The sequence below is a fragment of the Macaca fascicularis genome, chromosome 11, assembly GCF_037993035.2.
Source record: "Macaca fascicularis isolate 582-1 chromosome 11, T2T-MFA8v1.1".
Taxonomy (NCBI): domain Eukaryota; kingdom Metazoa; phylum Chordata; class Mammalia; order Primates; family Cercopithecidae; genus Macaca; species Macaca fascicularis.
Genome location: NC_088385.1, coordinates 69598565 through 69613962, shown reverse-complemented (window position 1 = coordinate 69613962; position 15398 = coordinate 69598565). Strand labels below are relative to the sequence as shown.

At 45.4% G+C, this 15398-nt stretch overlaps 1 protein-coding gene across 2 annotated transcripts in view; it reads left to right on the top strand.

Moving 5' to 3' along the window:
• The window catches only part of PPM1H (protein phosphatase, Mg2+/Mn2+ dependent 1H), a 289566-nt gene that overhangs the window by 250583 nt on the left and 23585 nt on the right, over positions 1-15398 (top strand). For both annotated transcript variants that reach the window (XM_005571430.4, XM_074007331.1), the window contains exon 9: positions 14923-15074. In XM_005571430.4, the coding sequence (XP_005571487.1) occupies positions 14923-15074 (152 nt within the window). The remainder of the gene's footprint in view (positions 1-14922; positions 15075-15398) is intronic.

The following is a 15398-nucleotide window of genomic DNA, read 5'->3' as shown; positions in this document are numbered from 1 at the left end:
GTCTCTACAAAAAATAAATAAATAAATAATAAATCCTCCCAAACATATTATTTATAAATAATGAATTTATAAATAATAAATTAGTGGTATGTGCCTGTAGTCTCAGCTACAGGGGATGCTGAGGTGGGAGGATCACTTGAGCCTTGGAAGGTTGAGGCTGCAGTGAGCCATGATTGTGCCACTGCACCCCAGCCTGGGTGACAGAGAAAGACCCTGTTTCCCACCACCCCTCCCCATGGAAAAGAGAGAGAATGAAGGCCAGGCACAACGACTCACGCCTATAATCTCAATGCTTTGGGAGGCTGAAGTGGGAGGATCACCTGAGCCTAGAAGTTCAAGACCAGCTTGGACAATATAACGAAACCCTGTCTCTACAGAAAGTTTAAAAATTATCAGGGCATAGTGGTGCATACCTGTAGTCTCAGCTACTCGGGAGACTGAGGCTAGAGAATCACTTGAGTCCAGGAGTTCAAGGCTGCCTTGGGCTATGATCGCACCACTGCTCTCAAGCCTTGGTGACAGAGTGAGACCTTGACTCTCAGAATTCCTGCTTTGTTTGGGTTTCCCCATTTTCTCCCATGAAAACATGAATAATATTTAACATGTTTACATCTTAACATTTATTTATAGTCTTCCGATTCTGGGTGACATTTTGTGCCCAAGCCAAAATCCCATTTGGGAAAAGATCATATTTTGTTATATTTTGTGCTTTCTGCAGTCTGGCCCATTCATGAGAAACAATATTGGTGCATATTGACATGGGGAAATGGCTGTGCCATCTGAAGTGAAGCAGAACATGATTGTTCATACAAAGAGTGTGATGATATACAGAGAAAAGCATATATGCATAGCCGAAAGTCTTGAAGTTTTAATAAATGGTAACAGTAATTCTATTTGGAAGAGGAAGACAAATTTGTTTTAAAGAATTCCCTGGGCGCCTCAAAAAAGCCTGGAGGCCATATGATATGGTGGTTAAAAAACTTAGACTGGTAATCAATCTTGGCTTCAAGCTCTATTGCCGCACTTACTAAGTGACCTTGAAAAAGTTACTTCCCTGGATCTCAACTCCCTGTTTGGTGAAAAAGAGGCCAATAGAGTTGTTATACTAAGGAATCCAAGGAAAAAAACTAAATGACATATGAAGTACTCCACACAAATAAATATTAATTCCTAGCATAATAAATATTACTTCCTAGCGCCTCTTCCTAATCCATTACAACAACAAAATTTCACTGGTTCTTTCCTTAGATATCATGAGTCCGGTGGTGTTTACTGAGTAAGGCACTGGGGAACATATCTTCAAGGAATTCAAATTTGTGGCTAGTTAGATGGTTAGACTAGCCAAGGAATAATGAGCCATAAAGCATGTGTTTCTTGCTTTCTAAGGGACTAGAGGATTTGGATATAGGAGGGAGAACTATATAATCTAAAGAAGAGGAGAATAGGACAATTTGTTTTAAAAGAAAGGAAGAAATAGTCTAGTGTGAAATAAAATTTGCCTTATGGGGCCATTTGAGTTTGAAAGATTAGCTCGAAGGGCTGTTAGCTCTAATAAAGCTAATTACCACAGAGGTCCTTGAACCGGACCTAAGGCGGTAGAGAAGGTCTTCAGCAAGAGGAGTATCTTGGCTGTAACTGTGGGAGGTGGGGGAGCTGCTGACAGGGCGGTCATTGCAGGACTGAGACCGTGGCAGTGAGGAGCTGAACTGGTGAAGGGACCGTGGAAACTAACAGGTGGCACAGTGAGGCAGACTGGGTTTAGAGGATGAAGCCGAGTAAAATTTAAAAAACAAGACTTCGCTTTCCAGCCTACATGAAAGGAAGAATGGTGGTACTTGTTGGGGTCTGAAGAGGAAAAAATACGCCTTTTTTTGTTGTAAGTTTTCTGAACGAATTAAAAAAATAGACACTGGAGTCTGGAGTCAAAATAACTTTAATAAATGGTATAAAGTTAGATTGGTTTGGTTAAAATGGTTTGGATTTGAGACCAAAATGGAGTTCTCATTCGTCTCCTCTAGCCCCCGAATCAAACCTATGGAACAGCTGTGGGCTCTCATCTCCCAATCCCAGAGCGGGAAGGTCTTCCTAGTATTTACCTGCTGGAGGACAGGAACAGAGGGAACAAGCACCACTTACAGACAAATAGGGACCACAGAAATAATCCAGGGAGTTCAATGTCCCATGTTTCGTCTTTCCAGTCTTATTGGGATAGAGGGCATGGAAGAGTTATATCCCAACACAATTCCTCTGTGCCCTTTTTGACTATAAAACAAACCTCCTCCAAAACTTAAAGGTTTTGCAGAACAATTTCTGTTTCTCTTTCATAGTTCCATTGGTTGACTAGGCTCAGCTAGGTGGCTCTCCCTTAGGACCTCTCACATAGCCACAGTCAGATGTGAGTTGGGGCTGGGGTTGTTCTGAAGACCTGTTGCGGCTAGAAGTCCAAGATGGCTTTCTCACATATTAATTGTTGGCTGTCAACTGGGAGTTTAGCTGAGGCAGCAGTACATGGCCTCTCCATGTGGTTTTGACTTCCCAGAGCATGGCAGCTGGATTCTGAGAGGAAATATCTAAGAGTGGGTGGTTCAAGAATCCCGGATAGGCGTGGTGGCGTGTAGCTATAGTCTCAGCTACTCGGAGGCTGAGGTAGGAAGATTGCCTGAGCCCAGGAGCTCAAGGTCAGCCTGAGCAACATAGTGATAACCCATCTTGAAAGAAAGAGAGAGAGAGAGAGAGAGAGAGAGAGAGAGAGAGAGAGAGAGAGGGAGGGAGGGGTAGGGAGGGAGGGGAGGGGGGAGACAGAGAGACAGAGAGAGAAAGGTAGAAAGGGAAAAGAGAAAGGGAGAAAGGGAGAAAAGAAAATAGTCCGAGGCAGAATCAGCAAGGCTTCTTAAAACCTAGCCTAAGAAATCCCAGAACATCAGCACTGCCACATTCTGTTGGTCCAGGACATCACTAAGGCTAGTCCATGTTTAAGGATAGGGGAATTGGATCCACCTCTTGATGTGAGGAATAACATGCTTGTACAGGAAGGGAAGGAACTGATGGCAGTCATCCTGGAGACAGACACTGTGTCACAGCCTTCCTGTAGAAATGCCCTCCCCACTGTGAAATCTTGAGGGTGAAAAGTAATAATCATCTGTCTTTCCAGGCCTAAGTAATATAAGTTGATGAGTTAGCTGTTTAGCTAATTAAGAAAGGAAATCTAGCAGTGTAAAGGCAGATTTACAAAGAAGCTAATTAAACTTAAGTATTGGGGACCTTCGCTCAGATCAGCCCCTGTGAGTTCTGATTGTTGCCAGAAACTGTAGACAGGCTGTTCCAGATGAGGAGCCAGGTTGCAATCAGGAAACACTTATGTAAACATTTCTCAAACGAAAGGGACCTCAGCTTCCAGGGTTCCAGTAACATGTTGTGATTTTTTTTTCTCATTCTTAATAAACATTCACATTAGTATCTAAATTTGTATTCATAATTACTTTTGTATTCTTAAACAGAGCCCCCAAAATTTCATAAACCTCAGACCTCACAAAACATGTATCCCCCTGCAAAAAGGGAAAATGAGGAGTTCTAAGGATACTTTGTTAGTCTTAAGCATTCATATTTGACAGCTTTCTTGAGCCACTCTCCAGCCCTGCATATCTGTAATATCTCATATTTCTGTGTTCTCAATTAGCATGGCACACCCTTGGGGGCAATTTGCCCCCTCCCACCACTGCCACCACTTTGAATATTTTGGGGGATAAAATCACATTAAGTGTACAGGTGGCCAGGCGTGGTGACTCACACCTGTAATCCCAGCACTTTGGGAGGCTGCGGCAGGTAGGTCACGAGGTCAAGAGATCGAGACCATACTGGCCAATATGGTGAAACCCCGTCTCTATTAAAAATACAAAAATTAGCTGAGCATGGTGGCGGGTGCCTGTAGTCCCTGTTATTTGGGAGGCTGAGGCAGGAGAATCACTTGAACCCAGGAGGCGGAGGTTGCAGTGAGCCGAGATCTCACCACTGCACTCCAGCCTGGCAACAGAGCAAGACTCTGTCTCAAAAAACAAAGAGTATACAGGCTGGGTGTGGTAGCTCCTGCCTGTAATCACAGAACTTTGGGAGGCTGAGGCAGGTGGATCACATGAGGCCAGGAGATCAAGGGTAGCCTGGCCAACATGGTGAAACCCTGTCTCTACTAAAAATACAAAAACTAAGCATGGTGATGCATGCCTGTAATCCCAGCTGCTTAGAAGGCTGAGGCGCAAGAATCGCTTGAACCCAGGAGGCAGAGGCTGTAGTGAGCTGAGATTACGCCATTGCACTCCAGCCCGAGCAACGGAGTAAGACTCTGTCTCAGAAAGAAAAAAAAAAAAAGTATGCAGAAGCTACTTTCTTTGATTCTGGTATATTCTCGTCTTACATGGGAGAGACTTCATGATGTGTCCTGTGCATCTCCATCTCTAATCTCAGGTCTGGCTATAAAAATCAGTTGTGTGCATCTGTGTGTCATTTACATGGCTGATTCTCATTTGGCCAGTGACTTGAGATTTGCCAACCAACTGTTGGAATAAAACTTGAGATTTACTCTGACACACACCAAAAAACTAACTTAGCAACTCACAAAATTCATGGTCTCATAACAGAAACCAACCTGTATATGTCAAACATTTCCTGTCATTGGAGATTATTGCCCTCTGATCCCCTCCTGAAAAATAATAATTTCATTTGGATGTTTCAGTTAAATATGCTGTATCTTTTTTATATTTATTGCATTAATGCATATAAGAATGTTTAGAAGTTGGTTTAAAAAAAGCAAATCCTGGGCCTGGTGACTCATGCTTGTAATTCTAGCACTTTAGGAGACCAAGGTAGGAGGTTGGCTTGAGCTCAGGAGTTCAAGCCAGCCTAGGCAACACAGTGAGACCCTGTCTCTAAAAACAACACAAAACTTAGCCAGGCATGGTAGTGTGCGCCTATAGTACCAGCTACTTGGGAGGCTGAGGTGGGAGGATTCATCGCTTGAGCCCAGGAGGTGAAGGCTGTGGCGTGACATTGCACCAGTGCACTACAGCCTGGGCCACAGGGGAAGACCCTGTCTTTGAAAAAGAAAAAAATGCAAATCCCTGGAATCCACTTCCTGAGAATCTGAATCATTGATCTAGGATGAGTTCTAAACATTTTTACATTTTGGATAATTCTGTAGTAAGTGATCTATTTTTTTTTTTTTTTTTTTTTGAGACGGAGTCTCGCTCTGTCCCCCAGGCTGGAGCGTAGTGGCCGGATCTCAGCTCACTGCAAGCTCCGCCTCCCGGGTTTACGCCATTCTCCTGCCTCAGCCTCCCGAGTAGCTGGGACTACAGGCGCCCGCCACCTCGCCCGGCTAGTTTTTTGTATTTTTTTTTTTTAAGTAGAGACGGGGTTTCACAGTGTTAGCCAGGATGGTCTCGATCTCCTGACCTCGTGATCCGCCCATCTCGGCCTCCCAAAGTGCTGGGATTACAGGCTTGAGCCACCGCGCCCGGCCGTAAGTGATCTAAAGACCACTCTTTGAGAAACAGATAATGTCACAGGATCCTTAGGGTGTTGCTTCACTGGCCGGAAACCTCTATGGCTGGTGGTGTCTTTGCCCAAGTTTTGCTCAGGCCCACTGGGCCAGTTCTGCCTACTCAGCCTGGCAGGCTGCACTCAGCTTTTGCTACCAGCTCAGAGCCCATGCCTGCCAAGAGCGAGCCAGGCACAGAGCAGTGAGGGGTATGTGAGAGAGTAAGCAAGTATGGGGTTCGGCCACTACACACATCCAGACATACCACCTGTGGCACCAGCACAGGTGCCAGTTCCCTGCCGTGGCTGAACCAGGCATACCACAAGCGGCTTCCATTGTGGGCACCGGGGAATGCGGTGGTACCTGAAAGCTTGGAGGTACCAGGAACTGTAGAGCCCCAAAGAGGGTGTTACAGCCCTGGCTCGGAGAGCTCCTAAGTCTGGGTTCCCCAAAGGGCCATGGCTCTTTCTTCCTCTTTTCTCTCCTCCTCATTGCCTGCAGTGTGGCAAGAGGGAGGCGTGTTTCAGCCCTGTTTGTGTTACAACAGTGGGTCCTGAGTTCTTGTCCCACGTCCAGGAAGAATGAGATACATGGGCAACTGGAGGATGAGCAAGGCCAAGAGGTGCTTTATTGAGCTATCGCTCACCCAGGAGACCTGAAGTGGGTAGCTTCTTTCCACAGGCAGGTCATCCTGATGAGTGCAGCCCTCAGTGGAGAGGAGACCCAGAGTGGGTAGCTCCTATCTGCAGGCAGGTTGTGCCATTGTTTCTGTGAGTCTGGCTGAGTCCGGGGTTTTTACAGGCTTCAGAAGGGAGGAAGTGCATGCTGATTGGTTCATGGGTGGCCATGATTGGGCCAGACAAAGCACCATAAGTTCTCACTCCAGGTCGTGAGCCCCACCTGGAACTGACAGCCTGACTCCCATGCTTCAAGCTATCCCTGGCTTAAAGGTGCTGCTTCACCAGGGACCTGCCCCTTTCTACCCAGGAACATGTCTGCTTCCTGCTGCCATCAACATGTCATCCATGACACCCTGGCTGTCTGCATCAAGAGGTGCCTGCAGGCCCACCTTGAGCCACCCTCAGCCCTTCCCCTTGGCCTCCCTCTCATGCTTGGTGGTGACCAAAGCCCAGAGGTGGCTGAGGTGGCAGGGGGCTGGCACATCAGTGCTGCCCCAAGCCCCCACACACCCAGCCAGGTCACGACAGTGCCCAGGCTCAGTCACAACTTTGCTCCACACTGGAGTGGGCACTGGGAGCTGAGAGAGGCCAGGCAGCAGGAGCAGGCACTTCTGAGCCTGCAGGGGCAGGGGTACTTCCAAGGCACCCAAGAGCATAGGGATGCCTGGGTCTGTAGCCATGGTTGGGTGGCTGCACCTACACCTGGAAGGAGAGGGCTCCTGCCCCACCAACTTGGGGGCTCCCACCAGCTCCATGGAGCACACAACCCAGTTGTGCCACCCCTGCTACAGCCAGCATCTTTGCAGCAGCTGCTCCAGACAGACTGCTACTGCCATCAGTAAGCTGTTCTTCACTGTGCTGCAGGAACTTGCTTACAATCCTAAAATGGGTTTGTGATGCATCCATATTGTAGTCCCAGATTGTGTGATTCACTCCTACAATGCATGTGGCTCATGCCAGGCTGGTGGGTTAAGGATATGATATACCTCATTCTGCACTTGAACAAGCTATGTCTTGGGCTTCTTGTTACCAGAACAACTGCAATTAGTGGGATTGACTTTGTCACACAGCAGGTATCCCACAGTTCACCTGTGGTGATTGTATCTCCCCTTCTAAGGCAGCATGCATAATACCTTGCTCACTGGCTCTTGAGATCTCTGAAAACCTGTGGTGAAGAGTCCTGTAAAGTAGTGACACTGATTCTTTCAGTCCCAATGGCCAGAAGCAGCAGTCATTTTATTATTTATATGTCAGGTGACCATCTTAACCCCTCAACCAGGAATTTTCAAGAATCAAAGGGGACATTATTAATAATTATGCTGGGAAAACAGGTGCAAACCAAAACTATTGGAACAAGCAGGGATATGTGGTCACTCTCTGCCTCACCTACCTCCTGGATGGACTTGAGGCAACTCGGTTCATCTGTTCTGCACCCTCATGTTTGCATTCACAGGTTAGGATTTCTTCTGATGCTTATCTTTGCAAATGGGCATTTTTGTGAAGATAGACTTATTCCTCAAATAATTATTGAGCTATATTGAAACCCATTCATTCACTAATTCATTCAGTGGTCCTTTGGATTTACTGGTGAACAAACCATTGGAAACCCAGAGACTTGTAACGTGCCAGGCCTTGTGTGTAGAAAGTGGAAACTTTATGCAATAGCAGCCAGGCATTGGTTATACCTTCAGGCTCTCTGCACAATATCTCATATTTTAGCTGGTTTAGAAAGACACTTTTTGAGCTATTATATTGTATCTACCCTCCAAATTCAAATGTTTGGTCTGTAGACTCCAAAAAACAAACTCTCAAGAATATCTATGGCATATTTCAAGTATAAATGTATACCTGCAGCCAAAACAGCTCCTTTTGCATAGTATGAGCAGCCAATATATTTGTAACACTTCGGTGTCACTGGATTCACTTGCAGCCCAATGTTCTAAAGTCCTGTGGTCAGTCACATCAAGGCCTGATGCTGTGATGAGAGTCGGAGGATGTTGGAGCCATGAGCAGTGGCCACCTAGGTCTAACTTCTCATTTCACAAACAGAGGGCAGATTTGAGAAGTCTAGCCTCACCCTCCCCACTCCCCAGGGGACATCCAGTACTGTGGCCAAACCAAGCAAGGTAAAGCTGCCGAAACACACCAGCCCTTTCTCACATCCCCAGGCTTTGGCCCCTGCAGCTTCCTCTTCACGTAAGGCATACAATGTCCAGCTCGTCCCTCCAAGGAATTGGTACCCACCTTACCTTTGGTATTCCCAGCAAATGGTCTGTAAGCTTTGAAACTGAATGAATAAAGTGATTTTGCCTAATAAGCAGAGGTGGGTTTCAAACCCAAGTCTTCTGCCACCAGATTCAGTGTTTGTTTCATGACATCAAGTAGCGTATATAGAATAGTACAGAGAATTTGGGTGTAGTCTTGGTAGCCTGCTGGAATGCCAGTCTTGAAATGATCAACTTGTTTTATAGGACTGCAGGAAGTATGTTGGTGTTTTATTTTCTTCTTGTTATAAGTGTCATTTTCAAGGATCTATAGGTTCAGCTGTTGGGTTGGACATATGAAGTAGAAGGGATAAGATTTCATCTCTTTGTTTCCCACCAACTATTGGCAACCTTTACCTTGGGAACCACCTTTGGCTATTTCTGCCAGGAAACACTATTGAGAGCTCCAATCACTGCTATTTTAAATGAGACTTTGGGAATTGAATCCCTGTTCCCCTGAGCCCACTCTTAATCCTCTCCTTCTACCAACTAGACGATATTCAGATGTGGTTGCCCTGAGGTCAGCACCATAAAAGAATTAAAATTGGCAGTTCCCTTCCACATTATTTGATCTTAATTACAGCTTTGTGAGAGAAGTAGAGCAGTTGTTATAATATTTCCTTTTTCTTGTGTTTTTCAGTTTTTAAAAAATGATTTCAGAGATAGGAAAATTGAGCACTAGGCTGGGTGCAGTGGTGCATATGTGTAATTCCAGCACTTTGGGAGGCCAAGGTGGGCAGATCTCTTGAGCTCAGGAGTTTGAGGCCAGTCTGAGAAACATGAAATTCGTTTCTACAAAAAGTGAAAAAGTATAGGTGGTGTGCGCCTATAGTCCCAGCTACTTAGGAGGCTGGGAGGGTTGCTTTAGTGTGGGAGGCTGAGGCTGCAGTGAGCCAGAATTGTGCCACTGTACTCTAGCCTGGGCGACACAGCAAGACCCTGTCTCAAAAAAAATAAAAATAAAAAAAAAGGTGGATCTTCTCAAGTCACAAGGCTTGTTAGAAGCAGAGACCTGAAGCAAGGCTTTTGATAAGAAGGGCAAGCCTCCTTCTCTTCCACAAAGCCAGTCCTGAGCTGCAGGAGCTCATTGTCCTACATTGCGTACTTAAAAGGGAAAAACCAGTTTGGAGAATCTGCTGAACTGATCAAGATGTAAAAGCTGTGAGGGCATCCTAGAGAAGCAGCAGAGATTTGGCAAATGGAAGAATTGATGGATTCTTTTTAAAAGTAGCTTTAAGAAGCCAGTGTCAGCTTATAGTGGTATGAGCCCTCCTAACATGCCACTGAAATATTATCAATAATAAGGCAAAGATGGGAGCAAGTATTACACAAACGCTGAAACAGCAGCCTGCAGCCGAGCACTAAGTGGAGGTGCTGTATTAAAGAGTTGCTTGTCACAGGCTCCTGTGTAAAATAAGTGCCCAATGTTGACATTAAGGACATCTCTTAGTGCTCTGAAACCGAGGGCTCTGTGAGAGCAGTCAGCATTTGGCTCATTCAGAGCACATTAGTCAATGTTCTTGTTTGCCCCCAGACTTATTCCTGCTCCCCCACACTGAATGTTTATTGGCAGCTCCCCTGAAAACAAAGGAAGAAAAGGAAAGAGTTTGCCACTTCTGTTATATATCAGCACATTACGTTTTCTTGATGATTTGGAAGTGTCACAATTAACAAACTAAATCTGTGGGATCACCATGAAATGAGGCAGTCTTCTGAAAGTATCTTGTATGTTTAATTTGTTTCTTCCTCTCTCCTTCCCCTGTTTATGCTTTGTCTTAGCAAGTATGTCCTGAAGACCTACTGTGGTTTACACTATAGAAGATACTGCTAGACCCACAGAGGAAATACAAATTGGGATTTCTGGGCCTTCAGAAGTTGAATTTTGGTGGGACAGTAAGATGACTAACTCCCTGGGTGTTCATTGTAAGCTGGACAGGGGTAAATACCCAATAAGGAAATGCTTTTTTTGGTTGTGAATTGAGTGCTAGGCACAATGCTCTGTTCTGGGCACAAAAACAGATAGGATAAGATGGACCTTACCCCTAAAAGAGTTTCTCATCTGTTACAGTTTTTCAAGGTGAGATTCCCCCCACTACTTGCATCAGAATTCCCTGGGGTCTTTGTTGAAGTATGCAGCTCAGATCTGTACAATCAGACTCTTAAAGGTAGAATCTTTGAATCTTAATTTGGTTAAGGTAGCACTCCAGGTGATTCTAAACACATTTAGGTTTGAGAATATCTAATCTTTTAGAAGAGACAGAAAAGTGGGCCCTGAAAGGCTGATGACAAAGATGCCAGCGGTGTTTCAGGACCAGCGTGCTATTTGTCAGTTGCCTGTCTCCTTTGTTGTGATCAGATCGTAAGGAAAGCTTCAGAAGCCTCATGAGGGGATGGAGCACATTCACTTTTTGTTCTTCACCTGGTTGCTCTGGCAAAAGCAATAATATTCTGCCATATTCCAGATTCAGATTCCGCTGAGATAGGATCAGCCTTGTCAGTCTTCCAGAGTAGATCAGATGCTATGTATCTCTCTCTGTACCTAAAGGACAAGGCACAGAGCTTCATCTCTGTGGGACAATCAGTTTCGACTACTATTCATTCAGCGAACCAGGTGTCAGGTTGGGCATTGAAGATACAAAGAGGAAAAAACAGTCCCAACCCTCATGGTGTTTACAGCCTAGTGTCAGGACAGGGCCATAAATCGATGATTACAGTTTCATACAAAACTGATAGACAAAGGTTTACCCACAGTGAAACACATAGGTAAATGTTACATTAGTGGATGTGAAAAGATTGTGCCTGCAGAGGACCAGGGAAAAGAAAGATGGCCTCTCCTTGGTCCTCCTCAGGATTGCTTTGGCAGGAGAGAGTGGCACCCACCTTTCTCAGCCCCCTTTCTTCACCACCAGTCTAACACTGAGTAACAGAAACCCAAAGGAAGGTTGGGGAGGTGCAAGAAGGGACCCATGGGAAATTGACTTGCTCAGATGGCATCTTCTCAGAGAGGCCCACCATGACCTCATCTTCTAAAATGACACTGTTGTTCTCCTTACCATGCTGGATTTTTCTTCAGAGCATCTGTCATCTTCTGACATTGTAATTTATTTGTATCTATCTCGTCTACTAGTTTAGAAGTTGTGAGAAGCTTTGTCAGTTTTGTTCACTGTGTCCCCAGTGCCTGGAAAACAAGTTGGCACACAGCAAGTATGCAATAAAAGTGTACTGAGGGCAGCAGAAAGGCAGGTCCACACAGGTCCCATTTTTCAGCTGCTCAGATTATATTGCTCTGAAAAACTGCAAGAATCTCAAGGATTCGTCTGGCTTTTCTCTCCCTTTCTTGGCAGATGGGAACCCAGGAAGGAGCCATTAGAAGGTCTGACCATGTTCCCCAGTCCCACTTCAAAGGCTTTTCTGTAGCACACCTGTCCCCTCCAGGGCTGCAAAGACTCTTCCAGATGTCTGAGTCCTGGGGAGCTTCAGAGCCCATTAGTTTGATGTGAGGCTTCCAGGAACGTTAAGAAGCTATTTAAGGAATTGAACAGGGGAACTTTGAGGATGTGAGTATGGTCCGATTGAGTAAGGCCAACAACAGCTTCAGGGAGGGAAGGTCAGGACTCCAGAGCCCAGTGGAATCCTTTGAAGCCTTTGCTGCTGGGGAGGATGGGCACACAGTGGGATGACTTGCACGGCAGTCCAATTCTTCTGAAAACATTTTTGCAAAATGTTCTGCATCACAGGTTAATGTATAAGACACGAGTTGTAAGTGGAAAGTTAGCAAAGATTTTTGGAAATTGGCTAAAGGGCAGGAAACAGGGTGGTTGTAAAAACCTCAAAAGATGTTAATTGGGGAGTGCTTCACGGACCAGGGTTGTGATCCGCTTTTTATTATTTTCATAAAAATTACATGAAGAATGGTCTTGACAAGGATTTTCATGTTAGCTAAATAAACTACATTAGGGAGCTGAGCATAGAAATGGAAACGGTAGAATTAGGGAAAGATTACATTTATTGATGGAATTGAAGAGTAGCATTTTATAACGTGTGTATGTATCAACCCACATCCATTCTGTTGGCCAGATTTCCATTTGAGTGTGGACAAGACAACTTCAGCTTGAATAACACAACCTGTCACATTTCTTGGGTCAGCAGGAAGCACTTTAAAGAAGGTTTGGCACCCTACTCATAGAGCAGACTCTGAAATTAAATGGATGTTATCTGTAGACCTGAACCCTCTCTTTTAGAAGAAGCTGCAAGGCAGATGGAATCTCCTGTTTACTACCAACATAAGACTGGGACATCCACATCTCACCACCTCTTATGACTCAATATTGTCTATCAGATGGAGTTCAAATTATCCCAAAAATTTGTTGTAGATATAACCCAATAAGAAGCTAGGAATCAATCCCCCAAACACTATTTTTGTTTTTAAAAGACTGGGTCTCACTCTGTCACCCAGGCTGGAGTGCAATGGCACAGTTATGGCTCACCACAGCCTCAAACTCCTGGGTTCAAGCAATTCTCCTGCCTCAGCTTCCCAAGTAGCTGGGACCACAGGCATGCACCACCATGCCCAGGGTCTCACTGTTTTAATTTTTGTAGAGACAGGGTCTCACTATGTTGCCCAGGCTGGTCACGAACTCCTGGCCTCAAGTTATCCCCCTGCCTTGGCCTCCTAGCAGTGTCTCTCAAGCAAAGTTATTGTATACTGAAAGTAACAACACAGTGAACCAGTACTTGAAGCTAGGAGCCCAGAGGTGACATTTACAGTCTGTCTAGAGCCCACTCTAAGGAACAGTCTCCACAGTCGTCATAAAGTCCACTGAGCCATTGATTCCCTTGTGTACAAATCTGGCCCAGTAGGAATCCTCTCTGACCTTGCTACTCAGGGCTCAGTCTGTGAACCTGCAGCGTTGGCATCACCTGGAAGGAAGCTGAACCACAGCTCTCAAGCCCACCCAGAGCTGAATTGTAATCTGGATTTTAGCAGGATCCCTAGCTGATTTCTGTGCACATTAATATTTGAGAAGTTAAACTCTGACACACCCAAGAATCATAGAAAATAAAGCATAGGAGGGTTGCTTGTTTCTGACAGAGTGAAAATTGGACCACATTCGTCAGTGACCTGAGAACAGAATTCTGACATTTGGGACTTTCTGGTCTGCTGGAAACTGAAGCTTTCCTGTTTTCTTTAATTTGGCTTAAAAGGCTAGTGCCTTCTGCGGAACATAAGTTTAGCCTTAAGTGAGCATGCCTTTTGAAAAGAAGATGTTAAACGCCAGTGCAGTGTACTCCTGAGTGTTCTTCCCTTGAGCATGGCTCATGTGCCGGGCCATTAGCTAATTGTTCCCTTCTTGTTCACAGTCCACAGAGGCCTGGCACCTGGCGGCTGCTTTTCATTTGAGCTCATTCACCCAGGGCCCTGTGGATAGACATTTTGTTGTGTTCTGCTGCTGGGAATAGGCTGTCAGCCCACAGGACCAGCCCCACAGCAGGGCATCACTAGCCTGGACAAACCTTTCTAAAACACAGGAGGCTTGGCTTTCAAAGACCTCAACACATTCAGTCTCTAGGCTGAGGTGATATGATTGTCTCTAGATCTGAGGTGACATAACAATGGCTGTGCCGTGAGACACGTGCCCTGACCCGTCGCTTTCACTCAGACTTGCATTTAGAAAATACAGGAATGGGCTGGGCGTGGTGGCTCACACCTGTAACCCCAGCACTTTGGGAGGCTGAGGCGGGCGGATCACTTGAAGCCAGGGGTTCCAGACCAGCCTGGCCAACATGGTAAAACCCCGTCTCTACTAAAAATACAAAAATTAGCTGGGTGTAGTGGCACATGCCTGTAATCCCAGCTACTTGGGAGGCTGAGGCGGGAGAATCGCTTGAACCCTGGAGGCGGAGGTTGCAGTGAGCTGAGATCATGCCATTGTACTCCAGCCTAGGTGACAGAGTGAGAGACCCCATCTCAATTTAAAAATTAAAAAAAAAAAAAAAACAAAGAAAGAAAGAAAATAGAGTAATGAGGGAGGCCGAAGGAGATTGACTAAATTGACTTGCTTTTGTTCTCAGTTCACGAGATGGTGTAGGCAGGAGTTGATTCTGCCAAACTAGGAGCGAAGAGCAGTGAAACCCCAAACCCTTCTCCACACATCCCTATCCCTCCCCACCCACATTGAAGTAGGATGAACATAGAATTGTGGCCTAGCCCACAAGTACTAAGCCCACCTCTTAGGCTCATTCACAAATGTGTATTAGGCTCCATGTGTCTATATAGCAAGTCTCCAAGGGAGACTATCCCTGGCCACAAAGCTTGCTGTATAATGAAGTACCCTACAATGAAAACCACTAGGCTGGCAGGAAAAGGGAAGGGGAATCAGAAGTCAATTTGTTAGGGAGAATAATATGCTTCCAATTTCTTAAGTGGTGGCATTCCTGGTTTTTTCAGGTAAGAATCTACGATCTTTCAAAATATGATCATGGAGCAGATGATGTGCTGATCTTGGCCACTGATGGACTCTGGGATGTTTTATCAAATGAAGAAGTAGCAGAAGCAATCACTCAGTTTCTTCCTAACTGTGATCCAGATGATCCTCACAGGTTTGTGCATTTCTACAATTGTAGGGTTGTTCCTCAAGCATTCTTCCATGACATGCCTGAAATAAATAATAATCATGCAGTTTTCATAATTCATGACTTAGAGGCTGATATGGATGGTACAGTAACCAAACTGCAGAAGGGATTATCTTTCTTGTAAGAGGTACTTTCTGACCGGGCATGACAGCTCATGCCTATAATCCCAGCACTTTGGGAGGCCAAGGCGGGTGAATCACGAGGTCAGGAGTTCTAGACCAGCCTGGCCAACATGGTGAAACTCTGTCTCTACTAAAAATACAAAAATTAGCTGGGCATGGTGGTGGGCAC